Genomic DNA, 25,000 nt, shown 5'->3' with positions numbered 1-25,000 from the left:
TAATAATAAGCACTTGATTGGATTTGGTTGTGATGGAACTGTATACTTTTCGTGAGTATGTGTGTACATGTGTCTGATCCTAGAGCGGGCAGTGCGCAGTAAGCATGGCCCCGACAGAAGTCGGCCGGTTGTTATTCTGACACACGAGCGTATCCGTGACTACGCGGCAGTCGGTATCGGCAAGTGGTGGGAAGGAGCGAATGAACCTTCGTCTCCAGGACCAACAACCCCCTGTCGGCAGCAGACCAGGCATCAGTGCTAAGAACCCACCGAGGCAGGAGCCCATCTTACAGGGCCGACTTTCCTATATCACATTCACACGGATGGCCGCAAAGGCTTTTTCCAAAAAGCTATTTTAAGAGCCAGAACTTTACACCTCCGCACACGCGCGTCCAAATTATCTGCCGAGGTTATTATGCGAATGTGTCAATGAGTGCCCAGCGACATACCTGCGCCTAGCATTCGTCGATGTCCAAAAGAGCGCCGTTGTGCTTACCGAGTCATAATCGGGCAAAAATGTAAACAGGAAACGCAAAAGTCTACTGTCTACAAATTTCTTAATCCAGTCTCTTGGGCAAACTACTTCATCTTCAATGGCATTTATGCCACCGTATGTGGCACAGTGCATTGCACTGCTGCCTCACAGCAAGAAGGTCATGGGTTCGATTGCCGCCTGGGGCGCTGTTGGCACCGTGCTCTGGCGGTTTATCTCCCAATTAGGGGCCTTTCTGTGTGGAGTTTGCATTTTCTCCCCATGCTCACATGGGGTTTCCTCCGTCTAACATCAGTAAGGACCCCCACTAAAAACATGCACATCATCATCTGCGATGGACATTTCGAACCAGGACCCCGGCGCGTCATTGAATGCTGCCCACCGCTCCTGGCTACCCCCCGTCGTGTGATCAGTGAAGATTCTTCTAAGTTACCCGGCATGAACACCTCCTAACCAATAGGAGACGTCTCGTAGCGTCACACTTGAACTTTACCGCCTTGTTTCAGACACGTGCGGCCACATGAACACGATAGGCTGGAGGATTTGGAGTGGGGGCGGTGTTCACCGTTAATTGATGCCTTGCTGTAGCTGCCCCATTTTTGACCCACATAACGTGTGTCGCTCCAAAATATGTGCAAATAAAGTGAAGTTGATGAGAGTTACAATGTCACACTGGTGCTCCTTTCTATTTAGCGTACACAGTTGCATTTCAAAAGTGTCGAGTTTACACAACACAACGATAGGAGAACGGAGGACTCCAAGGGGCGGGGAGGGTGGGAAAGGAAGTTTTTCTTGGCGCCGGCAGAGGAGAAATGTATTCCTGCTGTTTCACGACAAGCACCGGGGAACGTGTTTTAATTATAGTGTACAGTGCGTACAAGGGCTCCGCGTACACGAGCCCCGCCTCCACCAGACTTTGCTCGGTGGATGCTGAGCACTGGAGGTGGGCGTGGAGAAAACAAAGCCTCATGGAAATACATTGTACCTGCAGGCGAACGGCGGGGGAGTTCATCGGGAGGATTCAATCACCGACTGAGATCCTTTAATTTAGACGGGCAGAAAGTTGTTTCGTCGGCTCTTTTTCCGCTTTTGTTCGCGACACCGACTTGAAAGGCTGCACTCACGTTAAAAGGAAAATGTCGGCGCACGCCGCACACCAATCTGTGCTGCACGAGGAAAACGCAGTAGAAGAAAAGATAAGCCCACGAAGCTGGCTCCGTTCGCTTAAAATTTCGGCTCATCTGTGCCATACTGCGCAGTGTCCCCAGTGGAGAGCGCCAACAATAGATGAGCCCAAAACCAAAATAGAAAAAAAAAAAGGAAGCATTTCCTTCTGCGTTCTATTTTTTATCTTTAATGTCTGACTGAAAAAGAGAGAAAAAGCCTGTTTAATTAACTGTGCTGTGAAAAAGTAGGAAAACCTCCTTTTTTACAGCACAATTAATCCATCTATAACTTGAGTATAATCTATTGCTAATCAATTTACACGATTAGAAAATCACATTTGTTGCAACTTGATTAGCGGTTTAAATATTTCTTAAGAAAAAAAAAAAAAAAACACAACTTACTAAACTGAGACTGTATTCAATAAAAACCTATCCACACGTCAAATGGGTTACACTTCAGCCGTAGCCCTTGTGGACATTCATCTGGTCAGCACGCGGCGCTGCGCCTATTCTTTTAGGGTCAAGTTAAGGGGCAAGCCTGTTTAATCCATGTTTAACACCAAGCTTACACACAGCAGACACAGATGCTACGTCGCGTCTGGGCGGCCGGGGACCTACGCCTCATCTTGGGGGATTATCCGGCGACCTCCCCGCGGTGCTGCTGTGTGGTTACAGTAGCTTAGTTATCGTTCGGTCCAGAGCTGCTGGAGGGGGCCGTGAGGAGTGGTCGTCGGTGCCAAGCGTCGGCGGCTAAGCCCCGGTGGTGGAAGTCCGAACCGCAGAAGCAACATCGATACGAAAGGGTTTCATCCTCCTGTCTGCGAAGCAATGTATTGTTGTGAGTGGCGCGACCTTATTTGGATCTGCCGCAGAAATCACAGAATCGGCAGCAAAGATGTGTTGGTCCAGTCGGGAGTTACAGTCTTTTCTTACAGCTGGGATTGACCAAATCTTCTGAATGTATTCAAGTTCAAGTTCAAGTCCAAGAGATTATTTGTCACATACATATACATACGGTCATACATATATGCAGTGAAATGTCATGACACCCGGTGATTATGCACAATAAGCTCTATAAGCTCTAAAAATACAAAAAAATACCAAAATGTGCGTAATCGACACAATATTACAGTTCTTAGTGAATTTAACAATAAGTGCTTTTGCCTGCTTCCTTAACAGATCCACATGATTGATTTCTCTATTTTTTGGTATTATATTTAAAAGTCTGACCAATATAATATAGAGTGTATATACCAATACCAACCCATTTTCATCTTGGCTAGAATAGGCGAAATGCATAATTAATGCTAAATTTGAATCTCTAATTCTTATATTTGATTAATAAATAACGCATTACAATATAAGTTAATGGATACTACAATGATGAAATTCAGCCTAGCCACATGCACAGGGCTTCATGTGTACAAGCACCATTCTGACCCGAATGTACCCCAATGATGTCACAAAATCCAACTGTTTCGAGAAAATGAGGGCCCATTTGTTTAATTTAAAGATTGCAGTTGCAAACTAGCAGTAGCGCCTGTAAATGGCTTGACTAATAAAAAACAACAACAACAACAACAACAACAAAAACAGATGTTTAGGTACTAATTGCTCTAACAAAGTGCCTTAATCTTGTTGTTTGTCCATAGGCCAATCTCTTCCTGGCAGCCACGTCTGGAGGGAGGACGGAGGGGGCGGAGGTTGCAAAGCGAGATAAACCCAAATAAGCCAAGATAAGGTTGTGCTGTTGTCTCCCTGTTGATGCTTATAAGGGACGGCTGACGTCAGTGGGCGCCAGGCAAATGAAGGGCCCTCGTGCTTTGTGTCCCGGTCCCAGCTGGGAACCGCAGTTGAAAGGAGCGTGACAGGGTCGGGGCGCGTGGGCTCTGTGTGTCTATCAAAGATGATATAGATGGTAAACAGTAATGTCATAGATAACTGTATAATTGTGCCGATTATTCACATTTATGAATCGATACCGGACGCTCAATGAGTTTGAAAGGTAGATGTAAAATTCGACTCCTAATTTACAAAAGATGAAAACAATGCTTTTAGTGTTTAATTTCCATTGTGAACACCACCAAGTGACCACTGAGGCCAGACACCGTTTGATTCTGAAGTACCGACAGAGAACAAACCGCAATCACACGCAGGGGTGTTTTGATTTGTCCCTCGCCCTTTGCATCTGCAGCCACTCGTAATGTTATGTAAAACTTCCTAAGTGTAAAATACTGAAGGGGGATGTTTTGTTTACTTTCCATACACAAAGCGGTTAGCAGTGTGTTGACGTTGCTATTTGCCGGGGGGAGCAGGGTCAACACAGCCTAATGAGCAAAGATGGAGGGAGAGAGGGAGAGATAGAGAGAGAGAGAGAGAGAGAGATTGTTTTTTTGTTTTAAGATAGCTTGAAAGAGAGAGGCAGGTTAGTCCGTATCTGTTGATGCAGCTGGAAGCCGCCAACAGGGCTTCCTTCACACTAGCCTGTATAAATGCTAAACCGGCCCCTTCAGACCCATGTGCCACTCCAGGCTGGACGACATGGACAGGCGGCGCCGGAGACAAATGGCGCAACTGAACGCGGCCGATTGCAGGTCGGGACCTAATGGGAAGTGACGACCAGTGAGCGGTGTAGCGGCAGGTTCCTGCTCTTCACCGTTCTGGACCAAACACCACGCAGCAGTGCCGTATGTGTTCGGGAACACAGGCGCCCCTTCGCTCTGGTCTGCAAACATCCGCATTATGGCATCCAGTCGTTAACGAGAGCCCCATTTTCCTAGCGCGAAGTCCGAAATAATGTGCCCGCATTGTTTCCCCGTTTCGAGAGGTTTTTGGGACGGGGAAAACGCATGTGTGGCGGTGCGTTGAGGCGCACTTCCTCTCTTTGCATGAAGTATAAATCGCAGTGCACTCCACACTTATTGTACACACAAAACAGAAGGAAGGCCTCCACACCCCTGGGCATTAGTTCATAATGGACATTTCCTCGCAGCTAAACTTTGATCTCTCCGGCCAGTTAGGGGCTGGCCGGATTCCCCACCCCTTCCCCTCGCTCTTAACACGAGCCGGCGGCATGTGACCGGCCTCCCCCGTCTGTACCCAGCAAACTCTGGTCTTTGTAGTGAACTCCGTGGGACTCACATCAACTCAATTTGAGCGTTGTTGACCTAACCTGCAGCCCGGGATGAGTGTAACCAACCCATCTCTGGAAATGAAAAACAAAATAATACACTCGGGCTGGTAATATTGACGTTGTGTTTCACAATATCATCTGGGATTTCAGTTATAGTAATATTGTGATATATTTAAAGGTTTTCTTTAATACTGTATGACAGCAAGTCTATTTCGTAGACCATTCTAGCTGTTCTAAACAATGCCTATACCTGCTTAGTCATGATATCCACATTACTAATGACTGCTTCTCAAACATTTCTTTTGTGTGATTATCTTATGAAAGCACCAACAGTCATCCCCAAAACATTGTATATAATATATATTGAGGTAGAAAATTTGGGATATTTGATTCTGTCAATACCGCCCAGCACTATACCACCATTGGATTAACTCTGAACACAAGATGGAGTTCAGGTCCGAAAATAAACTCTAGAAATCCAACCCTTCCACAGTTTCCGCTCCAGAATCTTGAATCCCAGAATTTTTCTGTGTGGTCAACCGAGGCCCTATGCATGAAGGCTCCACTCATTAAAACTCAGCATTCTGAGATGTGACATATGAACTGCAACAGAGAGAGAGCAAGAGAGAGAGACAAAAGTAGAAGAAGTAATCACAGCCTCACTACTCTCCCTTTCGTTTCGCACGTTTTTTTTTTTTGTTTTTTTTCCCCCCCTCATCTCCAATTTCCATATCTGCAGTCCCACTTTCCCCCCGTCGCCATGACAAAAAAAAAAGGAAAAAAATAAAAATACCCTCTTCTTTTTTGCCCTTTAGTCTTATTCCGTTTGAAGTCATCTTACTACTCCCGGGGAAAAAGGGAATAGAGAAACCTGCTGGCAAAGTCTGCTGGCAAGACTCCAGCTCAAAAAAGGGATTCTTGCCCCTCTCTCTCTCATCAACCTAAAAACTTTTCAGCGACTGCGGGAAAATTTAGTATGTACTGCATTTGAACTGAGAGAGGCTGTGTGTTTGTGCGTGTGCGTGTGCGTGTGCGTGTGCGCGTGTGTGTGTGTGTGTGTGTGTGTGTGTGTGTGTGTGTGTGTGTGTATAGGGTCAGATTCCAGTACCAGAGAAAGGGATCCAAGGTATGGCTGTAGGCCCTGCCATTCCACAGTCATGACATCACTGCTCGTATTCTTTCCACTGCATTCAAATGCACCCGGTGTTGGTGTGTCGTTTCTTGGACAATGGCTGGCACGGATTCAGTATTGGGGATTCTTTTGGGGAGGGGGTGGCAGAGTAACCGCCTGACACTTAGCGAGTCCCCCACAGTCGGCACAGCTGTGAATTACGCGTCACGGTGTTTTATTTCATATTTTATGCTCCTTATATTCATCTGCGGGGCTGCAGCACATCAAAGGCTCCGGAATAGCCTTCCCGAAAATGTCCCATCAGCCGAATCCGTTAGAATTTTTCAAAAGTAGTTTTAACTTGTAAAACCCATTTTCACTCTCTCACATATGAGACTGTAACCAATTAACCTACCCATGTCGTATTACTCCCTCATATACCCATGACTTATCTACAGAAACATGTTTGTAAGTCATGTATGTATGTATGTATGTATGTATGTATGTATGTATGTATGTATACTCTCCTCTGAGACATTTTCTGAAAGGTACAGTTTTGAAGTCCAGCTGAATATCCAACATACAGTAAAAGAACGATATTAAAGTCATGTGAGCTCCAATAATTACTTACATTCAGCGAGCTGCATTGAGACCATTTTCCAGTGTGAGAGGCGCATGTTTAATTTGCATAACTTGCGTGGCAGCTGGCAAGGAATCAAAATGAAGTAACAATACTCCAGTGTTTCCCCTCCGCGCACCTACTGCCACTGCTGAAATATGACCGCCGCAGCTGAATGCGTTTCTATTTTTGTTTTAATTATTATTATTTTTTTACGAGAGGAGAGGAGGGGGCCCTCCGTCTTATCTTTTGAGAACCAAACAAGCACCGGGTAGCCGTCAACAACGAAGCGAGCAGCGCTCATCACGGATCCAGGATCATCGTCCGCCGGACGGAAAACGGTCCTGCGACTCCGCGGAAGCACCGCACAGCGACGTTGCGGCAAGCGCAATCCTTTGATTGGAACGCGCGAGGAAACGAATATCTGTGAAATCGACAACGTTGACTGATGTGAAGGATTGATTGATGTAAAAAAGTGTTCCTAAAGATGGCGGGTATTCCACGTGCACTGATTGTTATTCCTGGGGGCGGGTCTTACTATGCGCGGGGGCCACCGCGAAAGCTTGTCAGTCTCAAAGGCAACTCACAGATCCCTCTCGCCCGCCTGCTCTCTTCTTCCTTTTTATTGTATTTATTTATTTTTTTACTTTGGAGTTAAGAAATTGCTTACATCGCACTCATGCACATTATTTGGAAAGGATTCACTTAAAGCAACATCGTCGCACGCGCACAATCTTTTTTATTTTATTTTTTATTTTTTCCTCCCCCAAAATTCTACCTCCGCTGCGACAACTCCATCCGAGGAGAAACGCTGTAGTCTCTCAGTAAAGTCGTTTCTTCCTGCTCTTCCTACATTTCCCTCACTCTGGCTATCTCACCGGCACGAAGACGGAGAAAGCAACGACAGTCTCTGTATTTCATACAAATGTCTTTCACAATATCAACGGACATCAAATTCAAGTAGTGCCTCGCTCTGAAAGGCACAAAATGAATGTTCTGCGTAAAAAATTACTTTGCCCTTTGACAGCCTGGGGAACCTGCTTTGCAAATGTTGGCTTGATCATAAACTAAACAAGATTAAAAAAAATAAAAATAAAAAAATAAAAAATTCATTTTATGGTTGCCTCTTTCATATCCACTTATAGAGGTTGTTCACTCATGCGACTTCTAACATTGAGATATGTACAAAGAGACTAGCTGGAAGACTTGTGGGGGTAGGGGGGAGGGGAGTGGCCCAGGAACATTACATAATGCAAAAATCATAATACCGCCGACGAACCCCACCCCACCCCCCCGCTACTCGGCAACACACACCGCATTCCACACCACAGAAAAATATAGCCTAAAACCAGATCTATTTTAATCCAGGCATCTATGCGAAGGCAAGGCCAATTAAGCAGTCTATTGCACCATTGCCTTTGGTGTGCTTCCCGGGCGGGTTATTTTCTGGAGAAACTTCTAATTACATTAAAACTCACTGTTTGAAATTAGATGAGAGTCAACGGCTACACGAGAGAGCGAGTTTATTGGGGCAAACCACTTTATTGAGGCTGTTTTCCAAAAGGCAAATTAAAACACTGTCGAGGTCGCTAAGAGAACGCCTGCAAGACTTCTGAGCTGAATAATTCATTCACTTTTAGTGTCCGCAGAGAGCTGGTGGGAAACACGGACCATGATGTCAATGCCATGACGATATCGTATTTGTCATGGAATTGTCACATGACTTATTGCACCAGACCCAGGTCAAAGCGTGTTTTCCTGTACGTTTTTCATTTTTATTTTTATTTTATAAACCCTATTCAGTCCTTACTTCCAGCTGAGGCCTTCAGCTTTCTGGTTGCATCAGTGACAGGAAAAAAAACAAAAACCCTGACAACCAGAGGTGCTGAGGGGCCCCATTCCCACACGGAAACTTTGTTTTTCTCCCTCTCCTCTCCGCTTTTCCAAACGTACTACTGACCTCCTTTAAAGGGCATGCGGGACCCGTCTGCTTAGCGGACCAATTAAACATTTAACACACAAATACGAGAACTGACAGGTAAACACCGGTGGCTCGAGCAAGGAGACAGAATTTCACAGTGTCTAAAATGTTTTGGCACTTTTCCCTGAAACGGGGGCCCCGTCTGAAAATAAAGCGAAAAAGTGGCGGGAGTGAGGAACGGCCCCAAAGGTTTGGATGACAATGTATGTAAGAGTGATCAACTTGTTGTCATGTAGACATCTAATCCTCTGCAATTCCACCCCGACAGCACATACAGCTTTGACAAATAAATTGGCTGTAACACAAAATAGCCAGCTTCTTTACAGCTTGTGAAGAAAAAGCCATAAGATATATTTTTTTTAAAGAATAATTTGTCATTTTGTACTCAAAATCAATTCATTAATTTATTTTAATGATATGCGATGCTGGCTAATAAGCAGCTTAATTAGTGGTTTATATGTAACCTTTTTCAAAGGGCTGTATGCGGCAACTCGCTCAAATACGTGTTATAATCACATACAAATAACAAATATATAGTATTTCCAGCTAATAAAATAATGCGCGTTTTCCAGATTGAACACCCCTGATCTTGCCAGCATCTTTTTGTCTACACCAAACAACCTGCGCCAACCCTCCGCAAAGAAGAATTACAATAGCATAAAAGTATCCGGGGGACAATCGGGCGGGGCTGAGTTCGAACCTAACACTCATGAATAAAAACATGAGCCGCGGGATAAGACTCGAATCAAGCCGGCCCAGACAACCCCGGCAGGCTGGGGCGGGCCCATCCCCGGGGCTCTCGGAGGCCTACAGCTGCTCCCCCCCGCCCGCCCCCCCCCTCCAATGACAGACACCCCCATACCGATCAAGGTTTTTGTTGGTGGAGGCTTTTTCCTCTGCGGAGGCCTGCCTTTCAGAGAGGAACGACAGTTTTACAACGCTCGGATAATGGGACATTGATGAGGCCTCAACAACAAACATCACTCCCCCTGGTCAATGGTGATGCCCCGTGCGGCGCACTCGGGGAAAAAGAAAGACAGATGGTAATGTCCTATACAGATTGAGAAGGGGAGCGCTCTGTCCGTTGCCCGTGATTAATATGTACGGACGCAAAAAGGACTAGCGCCTCTTTTGAAGTTGAGTTAGGGCTGCGTAGGAAAGTCTCATTGCGAAGCACTTCCGGCTGAAACTCCCTCATGAATCCTCGTCTATCGTTTGAGAAATAAAACAAAACGAACAGCAGGGATAATAACGTAATGTGTCCGATTAAAGAAATACCAGATCAAACCGGATATCTTAGCCAAGATATCATTTGGCTCAATTTATAACTTTGTATTTTCGGATTGGGCTGGGGCTTAGGGGGGGTTTTGGCCGGCGAGTTGAAGCGGTCACAATGAAAAAAAAAAAAAAGGGACATGAGCACTTCCATCGCTCTCTCATCGTGAATTTTGATGACATGTGGTTGGATCATTTGGAGGGAATTTGGTATCCATGTATTTTTTTGAAGTTAAGAATTTTGATAATACAAATGGATATGAACTAAGCTGACAGGGCATAGTCTTGCGGTATTGCACCACCATCTTGTCCCTCTTCTCCCTGCTGCCCTTCGCTTTCGCTCCTTGTCTTCTGTTCAATCAGTTGGAGCGCTGCGTCACAATGAAAGGTGTTCAGACGCTTCTCCTAACAGTCTGAGTCCATTAGTCCCAAACAGGAGTTATTTCAATAGACGTTTTTCACTCCGACTGTGAAATTGCCCCATTGTACCGCACATTGCAGCTTGGTGCATGGCATTCGGCTGAAGCTATTCTCTTAATAGTGGATCCATTAAAAAAATAATAATAATCTGATGCCAATCACTCAAGTGGACTCCCAATGATTGAAAATAAGGGTCAGATTAAAAGATACTTTTATCCTCTAATCAAATAGAACTGGCCCACCCTAGGTAGGATTAGGATAGGATTGTAGAGAGATTTTAGAAACCTAGAGTTTTCTTCATAGATTTAAAGATTTTCAAGGTCGTCGCCATCAAAATGTTATTACTCAGATTACTGGGATTACTCCTTGGATATACATTCTCAGTGTAAACCGATGACTCTCAATGGCCTCCAAGATCTATTATGGTAAACATCTGTGTGTACAGTAAGAGGTCAAAGTCTGTCCCTGACTACAGCCCAACATCCTGCGGTAACATCCTGGTAACCATGGAGATGGAGGTTCATGTAATCCCCGTTAACAGCAGTGACAGTGGGCCACGGACCATGAATGACTTTTTTGGGAGCAGAATGCCAGCATATCAGAAAAAAGGAAAGGAAGGACGGTGGACCTGCAGCACTCTTGTAATTCCTTTTAATCTGGCCGTTGCACCATCTGGGTGCTCTTTGCATTTTTGGGTAAGGGAGTGAGTGTGTGTGTGTGTGTGTGTGTGTGTGTGTGTGTGTGTGTGTGTGTGTGTGTGTGCGAGCAACTCAGTGGATTGAAAGTGATTTTTTTTCTGATTTTTTTTTTTCCCCATCAAAGAGACCCAAACTTTTTCTGTGACTGTTTTTTTTTTGTTTCTTTTTTTTAAACTAAACTAAAAAAAAAAAAAAAAATCAATTTAAAGCTTTTGACCATCAACATGATTCAGGTGCAAATGTGCTTGGAGTTTCTCAAAATAAAAAAAATATAAATAAAAAGTGAAATGTGTCAAATTAATCCTGTAATACCGCCACCAAAAATAAAAAAAACAATACCTCTCCTAGGAGCGGAGGCAGAGTGGTTTTGTTTACTATTAACCCGGGAGGCAATCTGACAGCAGAAGGGAGGGGAGGGGCAGTTGTGATTGTTTCATCGACCCTTTCAGCGGAGCGGTGTCGCCCGGAACAATAGCCGTCGTCCCTCATGTAACGTATAAGGTGATAAATTGGGTAGGATGGGTGGGGGGGGGGTGCCGAGATCTTCAGTACCCACCTCCCACCACACAGACTGACACAGCAAACCTGTCAACCTGTCCAGCATTAATACGACTCTGTACTGGCAATAATCAATGCGACAGGTCAATCACGGTTCAATACATCGCAATTCATTGTAATATTAGTCATACAGTGATATATTTCAATTTTCACATTTGCTTTTGGTTGCAAGAGCCGCAGTCTGCAGCAACTTTGCTTTCAGTGACGATGCAGCTAGCGGTGGCGGCGGGAAGTGTTCGTTTCTGTAGCAGTGTTCAGCCTAACAACATAGCAACGCCGCAACACATACTGCAGCTGGTGGCTAACACAAGACAATGAAATGAAACTGTACGCCGATTCTTCAGTCAGTCGCTCTTGACTGAACCCCGTAGAGGCATTTGGAAGCCGCAAAGCAGCGCTCGGAAACCAACTGCACATCGAAAAAGCGCGCGATTCCACCCGGCAGAAAAGTTCAAGTTCATGTCTTTCGGGTGCACCAAGGAAGAGCCCGAGGAGTAAGTGACCACCATTGAATAAAATGACTAAACTTTACTAAAATTCTTATATATAATAAAAGACACAAAATCGTATATACATATATTTTATTGGAGCCATCACCATAGCAACACATCGCTTGTGCTGTTTTGCTGTGGTATGTCTCCCCTCTTTTTTTTCCCCCCTCCTCCCCCGTTCAGAAAGTGCCGTTAGACCGTTCCCGTCTACCGCGCAGCCACGTTTGCCGTTTGTCGTTCTTCATGAAGCCTCCATCTACCTCTACTACTACTTCTTACTCCACTGGGCATTTATTTTCTCGACTACCCCCTGTCTTTCCAGTGAGTATTACTACTTTCTGTCTGGGTATTATTTTTCCCCGAAATGCCCTGTGCCCCTCAAAGACGCCCGTTGATAAAAAATTGCAACAAGACTGCAGATTGTTCAGTTCTTAATAGATAAGACAAAATTGTAATCTATTCAATTCTTTTTATCTTGTTATTAATTAGTCGCTTAATTGTTAACATCCTTATCAGTGACACTTCAATCTCTTCCCTACTTATTCAACCCTATCTACTGTTTACACTTGTGATGGTGGACGTATCACAATCCTACACCGCCTTTGTCCCTATTTTTGCAACAGCTCTGGTTCTCCATAGGGATGAAGGGATCCTATCCACTCCAATAGAAAGGAACACCTCCAAACTGGCAGTTCTGCTGATCTTGTCCTCCACCCCAACACCGTACAGGGCCTTTTCCCTAGAGAGTACAAGCACCAGCGATATTGGATGTAGGCTGTCTGTAGAGTCCAAGGCTGAAGGATAGTTCAATGTGAGTACGTGATTAGTGATAAGACCTGCACACCCCCAACCCTCCTACTTTGGCCATCTACATGATATGGTCCCTAGCTTCCATATTCACATTAAATTACTCGTTAGCCAGAACAACCTCACAAAGATTGCACTGCAACTCAAATAGGCAGTATTAAGTTACAGTAGTATTAGCAATTGGTTCATCCATAATGCAGTGTAGATAACAGAGTAGAAATATGTTGTAGTTACTGTACATTTAGATGTTGTAGACGACCATTGTGCACTATCAACCACACACAGAAGGGTGTGTGTGAAGTTTGCATGCTCTCCCCGTGTTTGTGTGGGTTTTCCTACGGGTGCTCCCATTTCCTCCCACCATCAAAAGACATACTGTATGTTAGGGTTAGTACTCCTGTCGGTGCCACTGACCAAGGCACTGGCAAAAGAGCTGGAGTTGGTCCCTGGCCACTACACTATTTGTACAATGATAACAAAGAGATATTCTATTCTAATCCTGCAGCACTGAATACCCACTCAAATTCCAAAATAGGTCTACTGCAATTTCTGTGATTTACACACAAGCTAACAAAATGCTTTCATTGAGGCGAGATGGTGTGTGAACCTCTGTGCATGTTTAGTTTTGTTTGGGCCATCAGCGCCAGTGGGCAAACGATCCAACGCAATCACCCAGAGAATGGAGGTATACAGGAGTGGTAAACACGAGGATGGTAATTTGAGATAAGACCCATTGTCGATGTGGATGACGACAGGAGGATTTGATATCTAAAAAAGCACCTGAGTCACCATCTTGTTTGTCTTCTTTCAAAACACTGAAAAATATGTGACAAAACCTGGGAGGTGGAGGCCATTGTCCTTAAGGTAACTTAAGGTCAAATGCAGGGATCCTGGGTCACATTTCCTGTGTCGCACGCACACACACACACACACACACACACACACACACACACACACACACACACACACACACACACACACACACACACACACACACACACACACACACACACACACACACACACACACACACACACACACACACACACAGCATGAAGTATGGCTGGGCAATATGTAAAAAAATATATGATATTTTCCTAATTTTTCAGAGTGTATAGTTTGGTGATGATTTGAACTGTTAACCTTTAATGGTGCTGCCGGAGTATACAAATAAGCCAAGACTTTGATGACAGCATAAGGATGGAAAAGAAAAAAAACAAAAAAACACTGTTGGCCTGCATTCAAAAACGGTGAGAAGCTGCAGCAATACATTCCTTAATATTAATTGTTCAACTACGTGCTCAGAACAATGGTGGGAACGAACATTTAAAAATAAATAAATAAATAGATAGATAAATAGATAAATAAATAAATAAATAAATAAACAAACAAATAAATAAATAAAAGGCCTTAGTTGAGATGGGAAACCTATCCTTTGAATCCTTGAAAACTCTCCTGACGCCATCTCTCACGGTCTAGGACTTCAGATCAGATCAGACGGTGACTCTGCCAGGCTGACCCAGATATCACAGCGTTCATTTTCAGCAAGGGCGGTACAATGGAGGGAAATCTGAGTCGGTTTCACCCCGAAATGAACACAACGGCATAAACGGCCAGCGCACCTGATGATCCATGATCTCTCTCAGAAAAAACAGCCGTCTTTTAAAAATGTACGCTGAGGACCCCAGCTCGTGTCACTCCAATGTAATATAAACGTCGAGGACCAAGCATAGCGACACACGTTAAAAGCACCATCATGGTAGAGAGTCAGCTGGAGCTGTTCAGAAGGGGTTGGGTAATCCCCAGGGATAGGTTTCCCTTTAAGCTTTAGCTGGGGTTCAGTGTCTTCTGGAGCAATCCTATCCCCTAAAACCTCCTGAAGAACAACACTTCAGTCCCAGCTGAAGTGGCAGCACAGCGGCCTCATTCTCCGGACAAACATACCTAATCACTCAGCGCCAGGATCGGCCTCACATACTCCGCTTCCAGAAACCGTGTTTGCAGCTAAATCCAATAAAGGAGGATTTGGAATTTGACCTTGTTTTCTTCCCTCCTCGCCGAAGACAAAAATTGGCCCTGTCTAGGCGGGGGGGGGTTTAAGTATTCATCAAGGTGCAGCGGAGACGCAATATAGACGGAACTGGGATCTCACGATTTCAGCTGAATCAACACCTTGCTCTTTGGAAATCGCTGGCGTCAAACTTTAAGGAGTCACACATTCAGAGACGGTTCGGTGGATATGACAGGTGTGGCATCATCAGAGGTGTTAAAACCTTCTCAGCAAACACACTTGTTTAAACATGCTAATTAGGCCTTCACAGACTTACAAATGTCTGTGTTTCTTAATAAATGCAATGCACATTTTTCTAACTTCTGTGAGCCGATTCAAGTGATGATCAGTCCCCCCAGGAAAATGCGACCTCAGTAATTAATGCAAATTCAAACAACCTCCATAATATCCCAAGACCCCAATGCAAGCAAATGGATTTTCTTATTTTTGTAACAGAAAAATTGCAAATTGCATTGCAGGTTTTGCTATAAATTTGCTGCAAAGCTGAGCATTTATGGGTTGCAACAGTCAAGACCAGATAACACCATAGCACCACCTTTCCGAACTTTGTACAAATGCTGAACTTGTGCCTCAAATCTTCTCTGCTAAAGATGCAAGGACAATTAAGTGCCATCGAAATACATGCGATAGTTAAGAGTGCTAAACAAATTAACCGACGCATTTCTGCAGAGTAGCAACTGCGGGCTGGTTGTACTCACTGTTTCTGTTGGCTTTGAGCTTGGAGAGGAGTTTCTGCGTGGCGATCAAGTCCCCACTCTTCACAGCCTGCAGAAGGTCCTGCTCCTTCCCCATGGTCCCGCCGCGCTGAGCCGACGAGCTGAGCTGAGCCCGGCGTCGAGAGTCCCACCGCCGGCCCGCTTCAGAGCAACATGCCGGGGCCCTGGAGACACCGGCGCGACCCAGGCAGGGACCCCGGGGCGACCGCCGCGGGACGACGGGTGGTTTGGGGAGGAGGAAGCGCGGCGGACTTGGAGATAAAGGGTTTAATCCCGGGGTAGTTTCCTGGTCGGCGCCGCAGTGGCAGAAAGGCCCGAGCCAAGCCGTGCGGGAGATGGAAAAACTATTTTACTGCTTCTTCTCAGTCTGTGTTTGGGAGAGATGTGATTTGCAGAGGCTGCTGGTGGTGCTGGTGTGTGTGTGTGTGTGTGTGTGTGTGTGTGTGTGTGTGTGTGTGTGTGTGTGTGTGTGTGTGTGTGTGTGTGTGTGGCGGGGGCGGCAGGGGTGTAATTGAAGGCGAGCGTAGCTACTGTTGACGGGACAGGGGGCTGCTGCAGGGTGGCTGTGGTCAGGGAACTCTGGGAAGACTGGTAAGACAGCCCAGCAGAACCTGAGGATGGTGAAAAACAGTGAACGTATTATAGTGGGATTTCTGAATCCACATACGAATTACACTGAAACAAAACGTCATGTTTTCCCCTCTTAACTGAATGCAAATATTGAATCTTTGGTTAAACAGGGATGCCATGACTACAGCCGAAGCGCGACCAGGAACCAAATTAGCAAAAGCATTATGGTATTCTTCAATCGACTCCCAATCTAATTGAATAAATTTCAACATTTTAATATAATTTCACAAAGTTTATCGTCATATTTCTCAAAGAAAAAAAAAGGCTGTCATTTATCGGTTAATTGTGTAAACCGTAATCTACCTCAGAAATGGGTCTAAATACGATTCTCCGGTTTCAACTTCCTACATACAGATTTCAGATTCAGCATTGAAAAAAATAAAATCTAAACTTCAACCAAATGGCCCTGCGTGGGTGACCCTCTGCGATACCTCTACAATGCAATGAAGATGAATGGAGCACTAAGCGTGTATGTGTTGTTATGTGCATGTTTGTGCGGCGATAAGGAGAAAGACTAATTCAAATGGATTTGAGTAAATTGACAATAAAACACTGTTATATATATATGATACTAATGGCGGGTGGGGGAAGGGGTGGGTGTTGCAGATTGAATTTGCAGCCATGTAGGCTTACTTCATCGGTGACTCACATTCACACCAACAGATAAACCCGAGGGATGCAGTTTGGAAAAACACAGAGGTTGTCCTTTGAACTCCTTCGGCTACTTGAAGCAGCAGCTCACCAAGCAACGCAAGAATAAAATATCCGGATTAAATGACAAATATGCCTGTTAACTGAACGCATCGTCTCCTACTCACTTGGTGTGCAGATCAATGGAGGTCTCGGGTCATAATTCTGTGAGTTTATTCATGATGTGCGCTTCTCAACCACCTAGAATAGAATGCTGAATATTTGGTAGTCACTCAGGATCCAAAGTTGAAAACTCGTTAAAATTGTGAATTACTGTGCTCTAAGGGATTATAAACAGGACGCATAACTTTAAACGGGCACAAACCTGTACAAATAAAAAAATAAAAATAAAAACTCACTGAACCAGTTTCACTTTTTATAGAAATTATAATCTCGTGCGACGTCCCGACTAGAGAATACAGCCCAAAGATTGTATTACAGCACAGTCCTCTGTTGAACTAATCTTGTTTGAATGGGGTTAAAGATTAGTTTATTACAGTCTGTAGCCCACACTGCAGCTGCACTTTCCGTCTCTTTACACTTGAACATCTCGGTCTCAGACACAAAAAAAGAAAAAAAGAAGGAACATCTAGAGAAGAAAGAGAGCACCATAATTACTGATTCATGGTGAGATTATTTCAGATTTGACAGACAAAGCCACGAGCTGTAAGGTTTGCAACACTGAGACAATGGGAACAAAGGTTGTTGTTTGAGAGTGATGGCGGCAACGTGCACTCCCCCTCGCTACACCTCCTCATGACGTGGGACGGTACTAGAGGGCAGGAAGGAAGGAAGGAAGGAAGGAAGGAAAGGAAGGAAAGAAGGAAAACACGACTGAGACGTGGACGTCTGACACCAACTGTCAGTACCCATCCCTTCACCTGTCAACTACTACCTGTGTTATGAAGTTACTGTGGATGAGAATTATAGGTTTTGAATTAAAAAAAAAAAAATTAAAAAAAAAAAATCCCCTGTAGCTCCGAGTTCTTTATTATTTTGTCCCTAAATATGGCTTTTTATCAAATCCATCCCGGATTTCACGTACTGCCCGGTACCTCACTGTGAATGATGGCTTATAACACAGTGACTGAGGCCTAAGCATAAGGTCTCCAATTCATTATTTGCTCTCCCTTTAACGTTGCTTTGTATTCAACGCTATTGAAAGTTTCTACCAAGTTAGTAGGCCACAGAGCGGGACAACTATTATTTTCATTTATTAAACACCACATGATCTTTTAGAGCACATGAGGACACGCGGGGGAAACTGACAGCTTAGAAGCTGCGGAACGTTTAATGGAAGCCTCAATATAAAACTTAGAAGGGGCTGATGATGATGATGGCAGCAACATCCCCACCCCCTTGGCCCACTTTCACATTTGAGAAATGTATTCAACACTGAATGATGCATGTTTTTCCCCGACAGACGTCTTACAGCAGTAACAACAGCACCAAAACAGATTGACACCCAACCGCCCCCTTAAATATATCATCGGGTTAAGAAAGAAATGTCTATTTTAAGTGAGGGTAGGGATCAATTGTGACCCAGCCTGTGAGGCGGAGGTGTGGGTGGGGGTTGCTCGACCCCCTGGGCGTGACGTTTACGATTAAATAGCTAGTACTAGCTTGACAAGTACTTGAACCCAAAGAAGTGGTATCGGTGCATTCGCAGCAAAAGACCGCCAGATATATTTACAAGCACACACATAGAAACACACAGTCACAGGGCAGTCGGCGGCTGTGCCATGTGCCGTCAACAAACTAAGTCAAAGTCTTGTGACAGCCGCATTTAGTGCTCCTGGTATTCAAAAGCCCCAAAAGTTTTCGGGGTTTTTTTTTGTGCGTGCTTCGCCGTTTGTATTGTCACATATAAAGTCTACGTCTACCCATTTTTTTTTATCTTACATCTCTCCTAGTTGTCCCGGAAAGAGGATCCCTCTTTCATGTTCCGACACAAAATCTCTTCCGTTTCCTCTCTGGGTTTTAAAATCGCTGAAGGCTAGAGCTGCAGGGAGCGAGGGCCACATTGGCCTTTGAATGTGTGCGTGCCTGGCCGTCGAGATTTGTGACTTTGATACAGGTCTATACATAGAAACTTTTCTCAAACTGAAAATGTCAGAAGCGTTCCTCCTTGCCAGAACTTTAAGACAGAAAAGCCTGTGAGACATCCAATTGCTGCCCTGCTGTGCCGTGAAAATATGAAAGGGACTTCCACTGCCGTTCCAACACGTGATTTGCTGTCGTTTCCAGGTGCCCCGGGGCTGAAGGATAGATTTTCTACGCTCGCTTTGACCGGGTTCTGAATTCATATCCACATTCAGGCCAGGCTACTTAAACTCTTCCACTCCAGTGGCTGATCAAAACTTAAGAGATACAGAAGCAACAAACTTGCCATTGGTCTTAAATAAACGAATGAAATGGCATGTTAAATCTTATGTGCGCGCACACACACACATACACACACACTTAAAACCACCACTAATAAACACTAATATTGTGTAGCTCCCCCTCTTGCCGCCAAAACAGCTCTGACCCGTGGAGGCATGGACTCCAAAAGACCTCTGAAGGTGTCCTGTGGTATCTGGCACCAAGACGTGAGCAGCAGATCCTTTAAGTCCTGGCAGCTGAGGTGGGTCCCCCATGGATCAGGCTTGTTGTTGCAGCACATCCCACAGATGCTCCATCGGATCGGACCCTAACCCCGACCATGCACATGATGTAGGAGAAAACATGATTCATCAGACCAGGCCTCCTTCTTCCATTGCTCCATGGTCCAGTTCTGACGCTCACGTGCCCATTGTAGGTGCTTTCAGCGGTGGACAGGGGTCAACACGGACACTCTGACCGGTCTGCGGATACACAGCTCCATACGCAGCAAGCTGTGATGCACTGTGTGTTCTGACACCTTTCTATCATAACCAGCATTAACTTTTTCAGAAACTTGTGCTACGGTAGCTCTTCTGTGGGATCGGACAAGACGGACTAGAGTTCGCTCCCCACGTGCATTAATGAGCCTTGGGCGCTCATGACCGTGTCACCGGTTCACCGCTTGTCCTTCCTTGGACCAATTTTGGTAGACACTAAGCACTGCATACCGGGGAACACCTCACAAGACCTGCCGTTTTGGAGATGCTCTGACCCAGTCGTCTAGCCGTCACAATTTAATCCTTGTCAAAGTGGCTCAGATCCTTACGCTTGCCCATTTTTCTTGCTTCCAACACATCAACTATGAGAACTGACTGTTCACTTGCTGCCTAATATATCCCACCTCTTGACAGGTGCCATAGGAACGAGCAGAGTAATGTTATTCACTTCACCTGTCAGCGCTTTTAATGTTTTTGCTGATCGGTTTAAACTAGATAGATAGATAGATAAGATAGATAAGATAGATAGATAGATAGATAGATAGATAGATAGATAGATAAGAAATAGACAATATTAAAAGAAGTAACAAGAAAAGGGGTTTGTTAACTTAAAATTGACAACTTAAGGTGTCAATTAAAAGTTGAGAACACCTACAAATATAGGGTGAACAAACCGAACCACTTTTTTGAGTTGATCCATGACTCCAATGATAACAGCATCCTCATGCCAGCTAGATCATGCGCTGTTGCTACATAAACAGCAACACTGTTTGGGGAAAAGTTCAGCAGACACACATACAGATCAGCCATTGGGCTTAAAGATGGATCCTCTGTGGCTTGTGGCCCTGTTTTCAAGTCGAAACAACTTGTTTGGTTACATAACCAGGCAGCGGGGTGTAGCAGGGCTGTCAGTCGCGATAACAGTGATCACATCCCCATTCGTTTTCCCCTCAGCCCTGGAACTCGCCTCTTCACGGTAATTGCATTGATGTCAAGAACACTCGCAATGTATAACTGTGCAATATATTGTAATGGTATAGGAACAACTTAGACTTTAGCCACTGTAATAATTTGGACGTACTCACCCTTTGGGATCCATGCCTGTGTTATTGTATACATATTTATTCAACCTTTACACATGTCTATTGATCCATGTATACATCACATCTATATTTAAATTTACACCCACGGCCAATACTTGCAACCATACTGGCACTCAGCCCCTGCCATATCATATTCATTAAATGTACCCTTCGCACCAATATGTCATGCAGATTCTGTACACAAGCTTTTTTTGTGTGTGTGGTAATTGCCTGCAAATGCCTCGTACTGTACATGGGAATGTACTTGGCCGAGGAAACAGACGCTGATTCTGATAAGAAATGTTACGTTTATTTTTGCAGCACAGTCCCAAAGATGAACCTTGCCTGGTCTGGTCTGATTTAATGTCTAAGGATTCGGGTCGGATAAACCCCCCCCCCACCACCACCCCAAAAAAAACAACAGAAAGTCACTGTGATTACAAGAGTCCACATTTTAAATCCGCCCGAGGGTTGGAATTCTGGTCTAATTAGATGAACAGAGGGTGGATAATTTATGTAGTTTACAATAAATCTCAAACAGACAGCAAACAGAAATCTGTGCGGTGGATACTTTCACATCACAAGGATGGGACACTGGGTTATTTTTTTTTGGGGGGGGGGGGGGCGCTTTTGTAACATAGATAACGGCGGACAGGTTTATGAAAGAAAGATAATGCTAAGACAGCCTCAGTAAAAAGAGTACGTTTTTCCACACTGAAAGCATATATATATTTTTTTTGCATAATAAAGTGTGTTAAAAGTTTATCTGGGTACATTTCAACACCTCCAAACACAGCGGAGCCCGGAGTGGTTCCACTTTAACTTCATCCATGACGAAAACACAAGATAGTACAGTAAATAAAGCAAGTATACCTCCTGATAACACACTTAAAGTACACTTTTCCCCCGCACTTAGGAGCACCCTTTAAAGAGTGTTAGCCGAGGGGTTAGCATAATGCTAACGGGAGGGAGAAGGAGACCCGGAGCAAACTGTCACTTCAGAGCGACCTTCGGACCCAAAGTCTACAAAACCCCGCTTCAGCGCCGTGCCCCCGCGTTGTGGTTGATCATCCGCGTCGCACTCACCTCGGCAGCGTATCTCAACTTCTCTGAAGTATCCGAAGAAGTGGCATTTCCCCTCCGAACAGCCCCGAAGCCCTGACTCCCGGAGCCGCAGCGGTGGCGGCGGCGGCGGCGGCGGCGGCAGTGCCAGCCCGAGCCTCTCGCACCGGGACGATATTCCCAACTCAGCCGGAGTTTGCGTCGCCTCCTTCGGGCTGAAAGCCCGGCGCTGCTCCGGCCCCGAAACAAACACGCACGCTCGGATCACCGCGATGCGCGGGACGTTGTCGCTCCGGTGGGAACAGCTCTTACCGGGTCGCTCCTCCACCTCGCCGGGACTTCCATCCACCACTACGCGGCCGCCGCGCTCCGCCAGACACTCCGCTAATGCGGGTCCGTCCCTCCCACTGCGCCGCCCCCCCGCCGTCCCCCCCGCCGTCCCGCTACGGGCGTGCGAGCCTGCGCGTTACTTCGGAGTTATTTATTTAAGGTGGAATCGGGGTTCCTGGGGGTTCCCGAACTGGGTCCGCGGCCCCCTCGGGCTCCGTGGAGAAGTGTGAAGAAAAAAAATAATAATAAACAAATAAATCGATGAATAGGAAGCGGCGAACTATTATTATTTTTTTTCTGTTTGTTTCTACAATCTCTGTCTGTTCTACATTTAAGCTTGATATATTTATATATATTTAAAAGAAAAAGGAAAAAAGAAAATCTTTCATGTTTTTCCACAAACACGTCCTTGGCAATGAAGGTGCGTTTCTTCACCTCTGTGAGATTTTCACTTTTTGACAGCCAGGTTAAAAATGTATTTCACGCAGCTTACTTTTACGCCCCACACCACGGTGTGGCGGATCACTTTGAATGTTTTTTTTTTTAGGGTGGGGGGGTTGGGAAGCCCTGGTTCAGCCTCTGGTCGACTGGCAGCAGCTCTGCGCCCACGCACAGTGTTATAATAAGAGTTCAAAGCCGGCCTCGCTGCCATTTGCTGTTAAGTTCTTTTGGTGCGGCCGCCGCCGTGGGCCCCTCCTTGGATAAGCAGTGGACAAAAGGACCAAAAAAGTCAAAGTCAGATCTCACAAACAAAAGGGTCGGAGGGGGTTGTGAATGGATTTGGAGGTGGATGCTTCCATTGTGTCCTCAGTCCACTTCTTTTTTTTTTTATGTGAATGGGGCTTCAGAGAGAGAGAGACAGAGAGACAGAGAGACAGAGAGACCTGTGGTAGTTTCTTTGTGCACCTGCCTTCAGAGAGAGAGAGGGCACACGATCAAAGAGCCTCCGAGCGCCACAAACAGACGCCCGACAGCACCTGAACTTGGCTTTTACGTGGGCCAGAAGCCTTTAATGTTCGGCGCGTGGCCGTAAATGACAAAGGACTCCGCACAAAACCCCAAATGCCCCTTCAAAAAGGGCCGTAGATCGTCGTCATACCTACAATTGTCCACAATTAAAATTTAGAGACCCAGTGATTGGCGAGAAAATGTCACTCGATTCGGGAGAGGACACACGAACAAAAGAAATAATAAATTCCTGTAAAAATAAAATAGTCTCTACTCGCTCGTCGCATTCCTCTTGTACAAGCGCAGGACCTTTTTGTCGTCCAGCGCCTCCCACAGCCAGTTCTCCATCCTCATGTCGTGGTTGGCGAAGAACCTCAGGGGCCTCCTGGCCGCGTCGTAGTAGTGGTCGGAGAAGTCGGCGTAGTTCCTCGTGATGAAGCCGTAAGCAGACACCTGAGGGGCGGCAGGGACGCTCGCGTCACAAGAGCTTCACGTCGTCCCGCGAGCGCCGGACAAGCTCCGGCGCCGCAGCCTTTCGCGGCCCTGTGCGTACACAGGCGCGTGAGCGCAGATGACGCGTCCTAAAAATACAACAACGGACGATGGGTCACGTCCGCCGAGCGGGCCCGGGCGTGAGCGGACAGGGGAGCTTTGATAACTTTAGAATAGGCTCAATCTGCCTGGCGACACTGGAGGGGGTTAATGGCAGTTAACAGGGAAGGTCACTGGACACAATGACTGGTGGCTAAAGGACACACACACCGTTGGCATTACCCAGCTGAGATGATCCGGCCCAGTGTGACGGCCAACTTCAGAAGTAGAGAAAATGAATGGATGGATGGATGGAATACTAATATTCAACAAGGATGTACCTAGCTGCAGGGGTCTGGTATGTGTGGCTGCTGACCTGGTCACAGGTGTGCAGTGCGGTCAGCAGCATGAGAGCTCCAGTGCTGGGCATGTACAGGTGACTGGTTTTACCGTAGGTCCGCAGTGGAGAATCCAGGAAACTGGGTGCAGGGGGGTGAGAACAATGCGTAAAAAACGCCCAAAAAAGTTATTGCAGCATGGACAACAAAGAAGAAATAATCGCGTCCATTTATCTCCGCGAGGGAGTTTCGAACACCTTGTATCCCAAGGCAGAAATTTCTTAACCACAGTGACCTCTGTGTGCAAATATTGACCCATGCAAAGAGCATAAAACGGTCAGCCAACAAAGCCCAAGACAATCACAACCCGTTCCAGCCACAGCACGGGGCCTCACCTTCGAGTCACGTAAGAAATGAAATCTGGGTGGAGCATCTTGAAGTCGCCAGGCCGTTTCGTCCCAAAATACTTTGAGGGTCTGTTGAAAGGATCACAGCCCGAATCAACAACAATGGCAAATAGAGGCAAGAGGCAAGAATGAAGAGACAGACTATGATTACAGTCTTATCTCAAAAAGCCATCCATCAGAAACTTTACCGGTGATGTGTCGCCATGTACAGGCCTTTCTTGGCATTGCAGGGGTAAAGCGTGTGGGAGGCGGTACTCTGCATGTGTATCTCAGAGTTTTCAACATAAAGCGCGCATTGTCCGATTCATGTTCATTCGCCACCAGTGCAGGCTCAAATTAATCTGTTTAACCATGTAAAGCTTGCATGATGGACCCAAAACTCACCTGTCCCCAATGTCATCACCTGTTGGTACAGTGCGGCCCTCAATGGCGGAGGCCATCATGACATAGTCTCTGATGCCCGATGGAATGAAGATGTATCGAGTGTCCTGCAAATAAATTGACATCAAGAGAGTTCAACGCACGGGAACACCCCGGCTTGATCGAAGGAGCAAAAAAAAAAAATAATAATAATTTTTTAAA

At 45.6% G+C, this 25,000-nt stretch overlaps 2 protein-coding genes across 2 annotated transcripts in view; both read right to left on the bottom strand.

Moving 5' to 3' along the window:
* LOC307237068 (CASK interacting protein 2) overlaps positions 1-15,615 on the bottom strand; it is a gene marked incomplete at its 5' end in the record, with an annotated part of 63,265 nt that extends 47,650 nt beyond the window's left edge. The window contains 1 exon segment of the mRNA XM_080009686.1: positions 15,522-15,615. Within this exon segment, the coding sequence (XP_079865812.1) occupies positions 15,522-15,615 (94 nt within the window).
* Positions 15,616-23,412: 7,797 nt separating this feature from the next.
* The window catches only part of st6galnac2 (ST6 (alpha-N-acetyl-neuraminyl-2,3-beta-galactosyl-1,3)-N-acetylgalactosaminide alpha-2,6-sialyltransferase 2), a gene marked incomplete at both ends in the record, with an annotated part of 7,346 nt that continues 5,758 nt past the window's right edge, over positions 23,413-25,000 (bottom strand). Inside the window, 3 exons of the mRNA XM_080010060.1 lie at positions 23,413-23,595; positions 24,050-24,152; positions 24,803-24,906. Of these exons, the coding sequence (XP_079866186.1) occupies positions 23,413-23,595; positions 24,050-24,152; positions 24,803-24,906 (390 nt within the window). The remainder of the gene's footprint in view (positions 23,596-24,049; positions 24,153-24,802; positions 24,907-25,000) is intronic.

The sequence above is a fragment of the Zeus faber genome (genome assembly GCF_960531495.2).
Source record: "Zeus faber genome assembly, chromosome: 11".
NCBI classification, from domain to species: domain Eukaryota; kingdom Metazoa; phylum Chordata; class Actinopteri; order Zeiformes; family Zeidae; genus Zeus; species Zeus faber.
This window is presented reverse-complemented; position numbering and strand designations above follow the sequence as displayed.